Source organism: Lissotriton helveticus, chromosome 5_1, assembly GCF_964261635.1.
Source record: "Lissotriton helveticus chromosome 5_1, aLisHel1.1, whole genome shotgun sequence".
In the NCBI taxonomy this organism is placed as follows: Eukaryota; Metazoa; Chordata; class Amphibia; order Caudata; family Salamandridae; genus Lissotriton; species Lissotriton helveticus.
In genome coordinates, this window is record NC_136065.1 from 1,067,234,545 (window position 1) to 1,067,249,699 (window position 15,155).

Sequence of the window (15,155 nt, forward strand, 5' to 3'; positions counted from 1 at the left end):
AGAGTCTTGGCGTGGAGTGTTGTAGAATGTAGTGACGTGAAATAGTGGGAGGGCATGGAGTGGAGTATATATGGTTTGGTAGTGCACTGCAATTACAGACAACACATGTTCAATTGAGATGACTATTACATAAGCACCAAAATACAGCTGTACTCTACACAAATGATAATATAATGGTGCACTTTTTATTTATTTGTTCTTATTACGACATACCTCTGAGGTTCTATTTGAAGCCTCTTTTTAAAAAAATGAATTTCACCCAGGTTAGACTTGCACTTTGTTATCTACAGCTGCTAACCCACGACTGCACTTTATTTGTAATTGGATTCTTAAAACTAGCACTAAAATTTAGAAATAGCATGGAGGGATAAATGTTCTTAATTGTTCTTAACATTGTATTGTATATGGTCATTTGTGATTTGTAATTCTGGAAGTGGTTTTTAGATCGATTCAATCTTTTTAAAACTTTGTATACTGAACTGTGCTTTTATGGTTGTTTGCTTGAATAACCGAATAAAGATTTTTTGAATTTTGAATTTGGATGACAGGATAATGTGTGCAAATGTCATCACCTAGTGTATTGATGTGTCCTGATCTTATTCAAATATTTGTTTCCACCACACTTCAGAATTACAAAACAACTTGCCTCATTTGTAATAAAGATTTATCAGATCTACAACTGTGGCCGCGGAGGATACATGAATCCTCCCAATCTCGAGCCTGAGATCAGATTGGCTGCCAACACTTCAAACCAGGAAGTGTTGGCAGCCATCTTGTGACTCGGTTGAACAGAGTCACAAGAAAAAAGGTTAAAATACAATAAAAAGACTAGAAAGGGGGCAGGATAAAAACACAGTGACCCCCTAGGCCTGCTCAGGCCCAAAAACCCTTTTTAAAAAAAATTCTGCCGTATTCGCATTGGATCTGTCAATCTGGCTACAATTCTTTTTGAAAAACTAAGTGCGGGCTTCCATGCTTTCCTTCCTTTAAGCCCCCGGGTGAGCCAGGTGCAATGATAAAAAGAGGTGCGGGGGCCCGCGTGGCCCCCCACAGCCCCGGGGACTGTCACCTCCCCAGGGCTTATACATTGAATGCGGGGGGCTACACGGCCCCCTCGCAGCCCCGGGGACCTCCACCTCCCCAGGGATATGTATGTGAAATGCGAGGGGCCAGGCCCGCGGACCACCACCTCCCCGGTGCTATGTAGATAATTATGCCACCGCCATCTCCCTGGGGCTATGTTTAAAATAACATGTGGGGGGCTCCAGCCCTTATACACCGCCCCAGGGACCACAACCTCCCCGGGGCTACTTTCCACTTTGCTCTCGCTTGCTCAAAGCAAGCACACTTTGCTTTTTATCCCCAGGGAGCTGCATGTCAGCAGCTCCATGAGGGTAAAAAGCCATGCTGGCTCCCACAGGGGCCTTCACTCTGCAAACGCGCCTATCAGCGCACTGCTGATGGGGCTATGAGGTCCCGTTGCATCCTGAGGGCCTCAGGACTAAAGTGGACTTCATCCCCCAAGCAGCAGTGCGCCAGGAGGTGCGTTTGCAGAGTGGTGGAGAAAGGTGGCGTCTCCTGTGACCACATTCTGCAATCCCACTGTGTGGGGCTTACTGGAGGTAGGCTAGTTGACCCATAAGGAGCCCCAGCAGCAAAGGGAACTTCATCCCCCAACCAAGAGCTTTCCAGGAGATGCATTTGCAGATTGGTGGAGAAAGGGGGCGTGGCCTGCTAGCAGAATTCAGCATTCCTGCTTTGTGGGCTTACTGGCGGTAACAGGAGAGGTAGTTGGCCACCAAGGACATCCTTGGGGCCAACTACCCGTCTTGTTGCCTCTGTGGGATTACTAAGAGGTCTTTGGAGGCAATGCCCCCTTTCTCCACCACTCTGCAAACGCGCCTCCTAGCACACTACTGGTTGGGGGATGAAGTCCACTTTACTCCAGAGGAATCTTGGGGGCTAAGATGCCCTCCTCTTAGCTCCTGTAAGTCCTACTCAGCGGAATTCCTGAGAGCAGGTTGGAGGCCCAGCCCCTTTTCTCCACCACTCTGCAAACGTGATTCCTAGTTAAAAAACCTTAAAAATTCACTGAAAAAACCAAAGGTTTAAAAGGACGTTCTAATTAGGAATTAGCATTTTTTTAAAAGCTTAGAAATTCACTGAAAAAAACAGGTTTCAGGAGCGTTATAGTTAGGAATTTGGATTCTAAAAAACCTTGAAATTCACAGAAAAAAACACAGGTTACAAGAACGTTATAGTTAGGCTTACATTTCACTTGTACAAAACCTGTGAAATTCAGTCGTTATAGTAAGCTGAGCTCACTGCAACTCACGCCCCCGCAATGCACTTCTGATGACATAACATATTACATCACTCATGACTTGGTCAGTGACATCGCTGATATCTCATAATGACATCTGACGACATCATCCACATAATCTCTGATGCACCTACTCACACCCCAATATAACCTTTCATACACCCACTCCAAATGTTAGACTACCATTCTCGAAACCATAGACATATCAATACCAGTAAGTACATACGCCCTCACTGATTCATAAGTCTACACACACATCCACTCACTCACCCATAGAGCCACTCATACACCCAGTCATTCACTGATACAGCCTCTGATGTGTTCACACAGACACCCATACAGACACTCACACACCGCCACTCACCCATAGAGCTACTCACACACCTAGTCACTCACCCAAAGAGTCAATCACACAGCCACTAACCCACCTATACAGTTATACACACACCACCTCACTTATTCATACAGATACTAACATATACTTACTCTTTTACAGTCACTGACACAAGCACTCACTCATCCATACAGCCACTCTCACAATCACTCACTAACACATACAGTCACTTATATACTCCAACACTCACATATACCTCCTTTCACATATGCAGTAACTCACCTATATACCACTGAGACATCTGTTCACTCACCAACAGCCATACGCACACTCACTCACCCATACAGCCCCTCACAGATGCACTCACGAACCTATACACACAGTGATTCACCCGCTCACACATCCATGTAGGGAGTCAGACACTCAGGCACCCATACAGGTACCCAGACAACCAATCAATAACTCATATAGACACTCATGTAGCTACTCACCAACCCATGTAGCCACTTACACACCAACTGACAGAATGATAGACAGTCACACAGATTAGTCACTAACCCACAGATTTACTAAGACATATATAATTACTCACTTATAGTCAGTCACACACCCACCAAATTATCCATTCAGAGACACATACACCCATTCATTCTTCAGTACCCCTTGGTGTGTGTGTGTGTGTGTGTGTGTGTGTGTATATATATATATATATATATATATATATATATATAATATATATTCTTGAACTTTTTAGAAACATTTAGTCACTGGATTATGTCATGGGTGATGTAATTTGAGATGTCTTCAGTGATGTCACTGACCATGTCATGAGTGATGTAATATATGATGTAATCAGCAGTGCATTGCGGGGGCACGAATTATAGTTAGCTAACTAGAACGGCTGAATTCCACAGGTTTTGTTCAAGTGAAATGTCAGCCTGACTAGAACGTTCCTGTAACCTGTGTTTTTTTTCTGTGAATATATATATAAGCTGTACTGGCAATAGGCTTTTCCATTTATTAGCACTTGAATACACTTTTTTGCACTATATTAGCACTTTGCACTGTATAAGAAATTTTAAGTAGGACATTAGGACTCGGACTTAATATATACCCAATATGTACAAACACAGTAAATATTTATGCAAATATATTCTGTTACATACTCAGGTTCAAGAGAATAAACAATGAATAACTCTAAATGTTGATCTAAAAACATATGGTTAAGAGTAAATATGTATTAATGGTATCATACTATAACAGCTTGTGACCAATATAAATATTTATTTAATCTATTTCATTAATGTGCACATGAGCAGTGACCATGAATTTAATCCGTAATACAAATGTGTTTTCTTATATACTTATTGTAATTCAATTTCTTGATACATTAGAATATTGTGATATGGATATATCAAAAAGGTAATATAGTATGTTTTCTATGTCCTTCAGCTAGCAGCACACGTGGTGTATGCGGCTTCAGAAAGCCAACTGTCAAAGCGGTCGAAACGCATCATGGACGAGGCAGTGGCTTCTTTATATCAAATGGACACCATTCAATAAATTAACTTTCGCACCTTGCTGGAGTCCTTGCCTGCTTCGTATCGAAGTATTTGTATAAGTATAAAAGTTTGGATTACATGAATTCAGAAAACGGCTGTTCCTTAAATACGGACCCCCTCCCAGGAAAGAAGTCGTACGTCATACAGCTGACAGCTTGCTTTTGTATCGTGACCCGGAAGGAGAATAGACGTGGTAACCCCCTGTCATAGAGGAAAGTACACGTCGGACTCTGGTGTCAGTGACACTTCGAGTGTCGGAAGAGCCACGAGGCCCAGCAAAGACCAATGATAAGTCGGGTGAAAAACAAACTATTTGACAGGTGAGGAGGTGTGCAATCAAAAAATTCAGGAAATTTTAACGCCACTAAGTGAATTTAGAACAGTGTTCCCCATACACCAACAAAATGTCCATAGAAGACGCACTGCGAGACAGGGAAGCCACAGCAGAAGCTTTGTTTTTAAATTTACCGGAAGTGACAAACGTCAAAAGAAATACAATACCGGGTGACACCACAGATACAAAAGATGTCAGTACCCTCTTGAAATTACTGCAAAGAAACATGAAAACTGAGCTTACCAAGTGGTGGGAAATTAAATCCCTTGATAAATATCATGAAGCAGGGAGAGTACCTAGAGGATTATGTGTTATTGTGGCACCAAGCTTTGAGAATCCTAACCCATTAATGCTCAATGAATGGTCAGAGTAATTTGGAGGCCTCAATGAAATTGGTACTCATTCTAATCAAAATATGCGGAGACTGATCGTGCTACGACAATGAAGGAAATTGACGAGGAAATGGTCTATTCGATGGATTGGAAAAAAAGGAATTAATAGCTAAGAGCCTTGAAGAAACATGAGGATGATCTAAAAACTTGAAACACGTTCAAATTTGCGAGAGATAAGAACTACTATGAGACAGGGCTCATTTTTACATTCTCAAGAAAATTTGATACTGCCAAGCAACAACATATAACTAGATTCATTGTACAGAGTCAGAATATTACCAGTAGTATACCCCCTATGGAAGGAACATCAGGTTCTGATTTTAGCCCTATACAGAGTGGAACAGACTCAGAAGACTGCAGTTATCTGGCTACTGATAAAAAAGTTTGGAACACATTAATTTCACGCTGGCGGAGGAGCTTCAGCTTTTTAAGATAGGACCGCAGACAAACACTGCGCTTTCGGAATCCTCAATACAAACCAGGCGGCGAAGGAATCAAAGAAGACCGGAGAGGAGGAGGAAATCCAGGAGTCAATGCCAACAAAAATGTGCAGACCAAAAAGTGGTGGCAGAAGTAAAAATTAATGATAGACAGTTATCAATTTAACGGATATACAATTAACAAGAGTGGAAACACAACTACTGTCCCTGGGTCTCACCTTCTGTCCCGAAAGTAATTTTGATTACAATCGGACCAGAATTGATGTTTTTAAATTTATAAGAAGGCTGAAACTGATGACATTTTTCAAGCTTAAAAATGCAACAGAACAGTTGTTCAAACCAAGCATAATGGGAGACAACTAAACACATTATAAGTCTCAGATATGGAAACATTAAAGGTATTACAAGTACTCGAGGAAGAGGAACAAAGAGAGAATATGACTTTGTCCACACAGCGAGTAGTGAATAAAATAGGTGTCAACATTACAGCAACACCTGAAAGCCCATTTAAGCCATTCTCCACATTTATCCCAATGATGCCCAGAGATGCAGTTGATGTATTTAATGATAGAGTGATAGCAGAATTGAAGAAGTTGAATCGGAAAAAGAACATAGTTAAAAATAACTGGAAACACCGGGAGAAACAGTATTTTAATTTAATGAAAAAGTTGAGTAGGAACAATGAAATAATTGTCAACAAATCGGACAAGGGTGGCAACGTGGTATTATGGCCCTGGGCAGAGTATTTGAAGGAAACCCGCAGACATTTACATAACGCCACATGTTACGAAAGATCAACACCACAAGAAGTAAGGGCTGTTAAATCTTCGGTTAAAAACGATTTAACTCCATGGAAACGAGAAGGATTGATCTCAAAGGATGAATTTTAATTTTTAAATAATGAATTCCCGGTGGCTCCGGTAATTTACTTCATCCTCAAAGTACATAAAGGGACTTCACCAATACCTGGGTGACCGATCATTTCGGCAAAGTGGGTCTTTTTGAGAAAATTTCCCAGTATGTTGATTATTTTTTTGTAGGATATTGATACCAACTTACCATCTTATCTAAAAGACACAGGAGATTTTCTCAGGAGGGTATACCAACTGACCTGGAAAGATGACTATAATTTTATTACAATGGACATTTCCTCCCTATATGCTAGCATAAAACAGGAAGATGGATTGAATGCAGTTACGCATTTTTTGGATAGGAGACCAATATGCTTTTATAACCATAATCAAATGTTGATAAAAATGATTAAGTTATGTCGAACCAACAACTACTTTATGTTTGACAAAGAAATCTTCCAACAACTAAGGGGGTCACCATGGGAGCCTGCTTCTCCCCCATGTTCACATGTGGGCTGGTGGGAGGAGTGGTTTCTCAGGGCGAAACACGAATATGAATGGAACAACCTGGGTGATTAGTTGGTGTAGCTTTATTGATGATGTTTTTATTGTTTGGAGAGGATCTGAGAAGAGTGCAGCATCATTTGTTTAAGAAATCATTTTTAACACATTGGATCTAGAACTTACAGCTCAAATTAGTAGCCAACAAATTTGAGTTGTTGGATGTGCAAATATATGTGAATGAAGGTCAAGTAGAATCTAGGCTTCACAGAAAGACAACTGGAGGGAATTCAATTCTCCATGCTATGAGCTCACATCCCAGACATCTTATTCGTAGTATTCCTTATGGGGAATACCTTAGAATCAGGAAAATCTGCAGCGCAGAAATTGATTTGGCAACATGCCAAAAGGAGGCCACTGACAGATGTTTAGTGCAAGACTACGATTGTAGGAGTTTGGACTTATCAAATATGAAAGCCAATGCCAAGACTGGGAAGTCGATTCTTTTCAATGCTTCCAGTAATAGGAAAAATAGTCATGCAAAGGGGACTAATACATCAGATGACACTAGGCTCATTACTACGTTTAGCAGACAAAAGAGGAAAATAAGATCAATCATAAACAAACAATGGCCCATTGTTTTGACAGACATTACATTGGGCCAAATTCTCCCTGCCAAACCCACACTTACTTTCAGACGAGCTCCATTGATGCACACTTCTTCGGTCAGTAATTGAGTTCCATTACAAATTGGTTGTCCCCCAGAAATGGATTTTATAAATGCAGCTCATGTAGAGCATGCAAGTTTGGTATCAACATGACTAGATACATCCCAGCTTTTATGGAAAAACCCGTCAACATCGGAGTTCACTACATAGAACTGAGTATGCGGTCTATGTACTTGATTGCCCCTGTGGTCTTAAACACATGGGAAGCACTAAGCTACAAGTACACACAAGAATTTTACAGCAGTACAATAGTTTTTTCTGATCCATCTTACCCTGTAGCCCGACATTTTTAATTGGTTCATAACAATAACTGAACTAATTTTAAATACTTTGTAATGGGGGCAGTACCAGTTTTAAGAAGAGGGTGCAACAGAGAGAAACTTTTAAGACAACTAGAATCCAAATTTATTATTGAGCTGGATTCAAAGATACCAAATGGGCTCAACATAAGTGAGGATCTTCATAACTTTTTATGATCCTAAATGTCTATGTCAACATAAGGGCTTTGGAATTATCAAATTCAGAGAGGAGGGCAATGAATTATATAACTAATTATAAGAAGGCACTAGGCACATTGCCTACATAGTTAATAATTTCTTTACCGCACTTTTAACATCAGCACTTTAAATAGAATGTATAGTATTGAGGATACGATTGTTTTAGTGTCGTGATAAAATTGAAATTGCCAATTAAGGACAACCGATTGTGTCCGTAAGGGTATTAGTTCACGTGTATAAGGTAACTGAGTTTCCAGTATCCCCATTAGAAGGATAATGGTATGATTCATTTTTTTGAGATAACCATGATCATCTAAATTTGCAGTACTCCGCAAGGTCACAGTTTTGCCCAAGTAGGCTGATCCTTTCATTTGGCCATCTCTCCGACAGCACTTTTGGCTTATACGTGGTTATCTCGAAAAAATGAATCGCTCATAATCAAGAGAAAACTGTGGAGATTATCATGTTGAACTTGATGACTTTATTCATACCTGTTATATTAATTTCATTTCCATCTCCAGTGTGAAGGAACTCTGTTATGGACTAAGTTAAAATGAACAAATGTATTTTTTCTATGTTTATTATGCACACGTAACACATGTGGGTGTTTCTTTAAAAGCAAGGGAAGGCATCTTACAAACCTTACCCGTGAGCAAGGAGCGTGAAGCTCTGAAACGTGTTGGGAATATTTTTGTGAGCGTTTAAATAAACACGCTATCACATTGGAGCTGCGGCACTGTGGTTTGTTCGGCATACATTTACAAGGATTGGACCATACCTACAGGTTGTTGGTTGGTCATATATATATACACACACATATATATATATATATATAAATATATATATATACATATATATATATATATATATATATATATATATACATATATATATATATATATATGTATATATATATATATATATATATATATATATATCACACACATTGCCAGTTCCCAAAGTGAAGTGGACCAACTGGAAGCTTCTTATAGAAAACACCAGGTTAGTTCGCAGCTTGCTCGTAGCATAGAAGCATGGTAGCAGCCTCAGTAAAATATATGGCCAAACGCGTTTTCGGGATCACCATCTCCCTTCGTCAGTGGCGCTTCATAAAAGCAAGCGATCTCGCTGTTTTTCAAGTGTTCAGTTCAACGCCTGCCCCTGGGCGGGGGCGTGGACGTAACCACGGCCTTGTGGGCGTTGTAGTCTCATTTAATTACTCCCAAGTGGGTAAGCGAGTTCGTTCACCTGTAAGTCTAACTTATTGTGCAAGTGGGTGGAGGGCGCCACCAGCTCTTTTGACACGCAGCTTTCTTGGTGCAAACGATGTTTGTGTGAGCGCGCACTGGTTAACTCTCACACAGCTTCCCTCCTTGTGCACTACACCGAGTGGTGTTGCAGGTCCGCAAAAGAATACGGGGGTCCTCTTCGCGACCGGGACGGCCGCTAACATCACACACATTGCCAGTTCCCAAAGTGAAGTGGACCAACTGGAAGCTTCTTATAGAAAACACCAGGTTAGTTCGCAGCTTGCTCGTAGCATAGAAGCATGGTAGCAGCCTCAGTAAAATATATGGCCAAACGCGTTTCGGGATCACCATCTCCCTTCGTCAGTGGCGCTTCATAAAAGCAAGCGATCTCGCTGTTTTTCAAGTGTTCAGTTCAACGCCTGCCCCTGGGCGGGGGCGTGGCCGTAACCACGGCCTTGTGGGCGTTGTAGTCTCATTTAATTACTCCCAAGTGGGTAAGCGAGTTAGTTCACCTGTAAGTCTAACTTATTGTCCAAGTGGGTGGAGGGCGCCACCAGCTCTTTTGACACGCAGCTTTCTTGGTGCAAACGATGTTTGTGTGAGCGCGCACTGGATATAATATATATATATATATATATATATATATATATATATATATATATATATATATGGTACCATTGTACCTTGGTCTCTGTGGGAGTGTGCACCAAAGCTGGAGGAGGGCACCAGCTACTTACAAAACAATCCTGGTGTACAAAGCACATAATCACGGCGCTCACTCCTGGAAATTTCCATTCCAATAATTATTTACTCCATGGTGTGTGGTGCAGGAACAACATCACATGGCGCGTTTTGCCCTTGCTCACATTGTAGGAGGCAAATAATTTTTCCTTTATCCCCCACTTTTTACCAGTCTCATACCAGCTAGTATTATACCCCTCGTTAGTAAACATTGCCTGAGCATGATACAACAGGAGTATACACTCTTTCTAATGCTAATCACTCTGATGTTTACATTGTTGAAAAAATAGATTGCATACATTTGCAAGCCCACACTGCATGCTTAATCCTAAATACCCATATCTGGTTAGCCAACACTCCCATGGCATAGAGTTACCCCTGCTCTGTCTTGATTTAAGTCTGAGAAATTAACATTACAGGAGGTGTAACAGCGTTTACCTCCAAAGAGTGTCATCTGTCCTTGACACTAGGGGGGTGATTACGATGGCGGAGGGTCCGTCAACGGCAGCCGTGCAGTGGCGGGCCGTCGGACAGCAATTTTCCTCCTGCCGGCGGGGGGAATTGTCCTGGTACCATGGGGGTCACAAAGACTGCTCGCCACAGTTCCGCCACAGGCACTCGTTCTGATCGTCCGGCGGACCGGCCTGCATGTTGTAAATGGTGGTGGTGCCTAGCAGGCACTGTCCGCCAAATTACAATGCTGGATCAAGCGGGATGATTTGTTTTCCTTTTTCTTTGTACCCAACGCCCTACCACCCTCCTTACATGCCAGCTGCCACTGGTCATGGGGCATATCTTGCAGCCGTTTAAAGCATTTCCCTATCGTGAGAGGCATGCTGTCATTCTAAGGAAAGTTGAAGAGGGACCTTGTCTGATAACTGTCAAATGGATTAAATGGTAGGAATGGTTACATTGATGTAACGGAATTTGAGGGGTACGGAGAGACATGCTAATAGTCGCAAGGTGCTATCTTATGCGAAGAAATGGCGCACACAGTATTCTTTAAAAAAATCCAACTGTATGAGGAGGAATACCAACAAACTGTAGAAGAGATGGAGAAGGCATATATAGCTCTGCTTCTGTTCCTCCTATACAAGTGGGATACCACTGGGCATTGAAATAATTTGATGTATAAGTCATCCAAGCAATTTTATTTCTAAACTACCCAGTCCTTGTGTGCCTCATTCATGGGTTCAAGTTTTAGTTAGCTCAGTAGACTGTAACTGGTGCATTTCAGTGTTGTTTAGGTTTTTAAACATTGTTTTTTATATTATGGCAACACCTAACTATATTGTAACCTTAACCTTTGTTTTTTCAGTGAATATATACACACACACAAATAAGTATGTCATGTCTCAAAAATTTTATGTCATATTAATGTTGATGGCACATACAGTACAAGTAACTCAATGTCACGGACATTCTGAAAAGTATTAAACTTTTCTGAAGGATGCTGGAAGATGAATGAAGTGCAGCTGTGTTATCTATAAAGAAATAAAATAGAGGCAAGCTTGAAGTACTATGAATACCATGGTAATAATGAATAATTAAATGTGGCATTTCTGCCAAACGTCTGAGTTTAAACCAGCGCCGTAACAAAAGCACCCACGGTGCTGGGGGACCCGAACTCTGGGGGTGCCCTCCAGCACTGATAGACCACATGGGTGAGAGCATTGGACTGAGTCCGGAGCGTGGGGGGGGGCCTCTGCATGGACTTTACAGGGGGCCCCCTCAAATTTTGTTACGCCGCTAGTTTAAACCACTGTTCAGAAGAAAGTAAGAGCCTTATTAGAAGTACTGCGGTCCTGGGAATGCCGTACTTGCGAGGGCAGTCTGGCCGCCACCAACCCTGGCGGTCTGACAGCTGTTTTACGATGGTGGTGGTGGGACCAACACAGGACCGCCACCACTGCCAGGATCCCAAGGTGGTGGGAAAGTAGGCGGGAATCACGGCGGCGCCGATGCCGGCACAGTCGAGCAGATTCCGACCTGCCTTTCTACCAAGCATTTCATGGAGGGGACCCCGCCATGAAATGCTTGGTGGAAAGGCATTGAAAGGGGCCCCCAACAAGGCCCCCAGACAAATCTGCTCATGGAGGTGCATGCCCCACAAAAGTGCACGGTTGTGCGTGCACGGTGTGGCAGTACGGTTCATGACATGCTGGTGGCACTGTCACAGTGGCAGTATGGTGTTTAGGTTTTCTTATGAGCCAAACATAGCCACCGCTGACGCACCGCCATCCCTGGATTCAACTCTGAATCCAGCGGGCAGGTTCACCATAGGCTGGGCGGTCTTCCTGAGACTGCCACTGTGGCGTTCCTATAGGAAGACTGCCAAACTCGTAATCCGGGATTAAGTGTATCGCTTTTGGGTACTCTGTTAGCTGGCCTTTAACCCCAATATAAATATGTTGTTTTGCTCCAGGGATTGATTTATGTAGTTTATTAGTAACTGAACTACGATAGATACTGCTGCTTGTTCCTCTACCTAGACAACATGGTCATTCTGAACTGTATGGTCTGTACATGTATGGGCTGTGTCAGTCTACAGTAGCTTAGTTTCCTACAAAATACTTGATGTGATTAAAAATATAGCAGCCCAGATTTGTTCTGGCAATGAAAGCAGGACAACAGGTAGAAAACACCTTGCTTCTTGTATCACATTTAAATATCAAACCTCCACATGTAATTCATTATTCCTTGTACTGTAAGCTTGCCCCCATGTTCATTTGTACGCTTAAAAAGAATTCACTATACACATACAATCCCTGTAAGTGTCAAACAGTTGCTCAGCCTTATTTCTGATTTGTGATTATCTGAAGGTTGCCTTTCTGCTTTAGCTGCTCAAAGAACGTTCTGCGAGAGCTAAAACAATACCTTTCAAAACCATTTAATCTCTTTGTAGTGGTCTAACAATGAACAGATTGCCAATCTGCTCACCTTCGCCGTTATCCTAGATGTTGTAGCTCAATGGATTGTTTTCCCTAGCCCCCATAGGCTGTAGCAGCCTTATGTTATGTGAATTTGTAGAGTGCAACTAAGATGCTGAGTAGGGCAAGCCTGAGGGGGGAGTGGGAGATCGTGCCTGTTGGAAGAACCAGTTCTTGAGGTTCCTTCAAAAGTTCATGAGGGAGGGGAGGTTCTAAGGGGTTTCAGGAGGTCACTCCAGGTCGTGCCTGTGAGGTATGAGAAGGAGCGATCTCTACTTCCGGTGATTTTGATGCGAGGGAGGTGTTCTCATGCCTGGGACGCAGATCAAAGGTGTCTGGTGGGTTGATAGAAGTTGAGGTGGTGGTTGAGGTAAGCTGGATCGGTGTTGTGGAGTGCTTGAACTTAACATTGTTCTTGGACTGGGAGCCAGTGGAGATAGTTGAGGTGTGAAGAGATGTGGTTATTTCTTGGGGTGCACAGGATGAATCTGTCGGTGGCATTCAGGGTGGTTTGAAAGATATGGAAGTTGTTAATTTATAATTATATATATGTAATAGTTTTATTCTCAAACATGTTTGTTTTACATTTCAGACCTTCTCCCTGTCATCTCCTACAAGCAGCCCTGTATACTGTCTCCGCTTCAGCACTACACACCTGTACGCTGCCCTGGCATCTGCTCTCCACGTTCTTGATTTTACTTCCACTGACTTAAGAAACAAAAGATAAACAGGAAAGATCATCACACAACAAATGTCTCTTTCAGCTCATGAAGTGGCTTACTTGGATGATCCACATGGGTGTTACAGTTCTAGCTTACAATCATGGGCTGGGTGAATATCTCAGGGAATGCCTAGATGCTTGGCTTCAAGGGAAGGAAACCAAATTTATAAATCGGATTAAAGTAGGATTTTATGATCATCTGCCTTTTACTATGTGAAATCTAACACCTATAATTTATTGTATATAATCACTTTTAAATCACCTTTAAACAAATTTCTATGGAGATCTTGTATGTAAAATTTAGACAATAAAGCTAAAGGTGCATGGAGGCCTTCATTCAGAATAAATCTATTGGCCTAGAGACAAGTTCGTCTATGTAGTAGTTCACAATTCAAACGTTTTCAGTCTCTAAAACTTTGTATGTCCGTCAGACTTTTACATAAATATAGAATGGTAACGGAGATGAGATTGTTCTGTCTTTGTAGCTGTATTTTCTCTTTGGTACGGGAAATGAACCATGCTTTATCCTTTGCCATTCACAAGAACTCTGAATGCATCGTTTGACTGTGTTGGTTTTATCTGGCAGAAAATATGTCTACTCTAGAATTTGGTGAAGCCCAATCAAGAGACCCTGATTTGGCCTCACATCGGCTTTGTGCCTCTCCTGGAGAGATGTGTCTCAAAATTAAGTGTTGCCAGTTTTCAGTTGCATCAAAGGAATGTTCCCTTATGATCCAATCAAGAGCTTTATTATTGTATGTGACATTCCCATCCTTTTCTGGATCTTCAAAACCATTGTCGGAGTTTGCTTGGTTTATCATAATTTTTTCATTGGCATATTACGTTTCCAATCAAGTTTGTAAAGAGTCTTCTGTGAAATGTATCATGTAGACGATTCCTCAGTTATTTTCTTAAAATTTAGTAATGCTGTGATGAGGGTAACTTTTTTATCTTGTCAATATTTTACGGCACACAGTTGCAATCTTCATCTGTTTTATTTGGCGGGAGCAGCACAAGCCATTCTTTTCTTTGTAAACTGGACACTTTGTGCTCATCAGACTCTATTAAAGAAATTATGGCACAAAATAATGTGATGGAAAATGTATTTTAAATGAAAAGTTTTTATTTTTTTTCCAGAGTGCACGTAAAATGGCGAATTTTTTGGCGTGTACAGAGTAATCGAACCTGCCAGCCTCCATCCCACTGCCCAGTCATTCTCTCCAAACCCTCCAACCCCAATAAAAATCAAGCTTACAGACTAGACTGGTGATGATCGATGATTACACTTCTTGCCCCTTTTATGCTCTACTTTGATGTTGTGCACTTTACAAAGGAATTATCGAACAGTAATCTGCAACAATCATTTTAAATACTTTGTGTGCACCATTAGTCAATCATGCCATCCAGTGTCTTGGACTCTCCAGTACTGCAGCGACTAATAGAAAACCTTTACTGTAATTCGGAATGTTCTCTCCTATCCCTAGTATCCATTCCTGAAAGCCAAAATTACATCTTCCATTTTATGCATTTAAGCTGTGATTGAAGACTAAA

At 41.6% G+C, this 15,155-nt stretch overlaps 1 protein-coding gene across 1 annotated transcript in view; it reads left to right on the forward strand.

The window, feature by feature from the left end:
• The window catches only part of FBXW4 (F-box and WD repeat domain containing 4), a 729,974-nt gene extending 715,284 nt beyond the window's left edge, over positions 1-14,690 (forward strand). Inside the window, exon 9 of the mRNA XM_078643617.1 lies at positions 13,476-14,690. Within this exon, the coding sequence (XP_078499743.1) occupies positions 13,476-13,610 (135 nt within the window). The 3' untranslated portion in view covers positions 13,611-14,690. The remainder of the gene's footprint in view (positions 1-13,475) is intronic.
• The last annotated feature ends 465 nt before the right edge of the window (positions 14,691-15,155 follow it).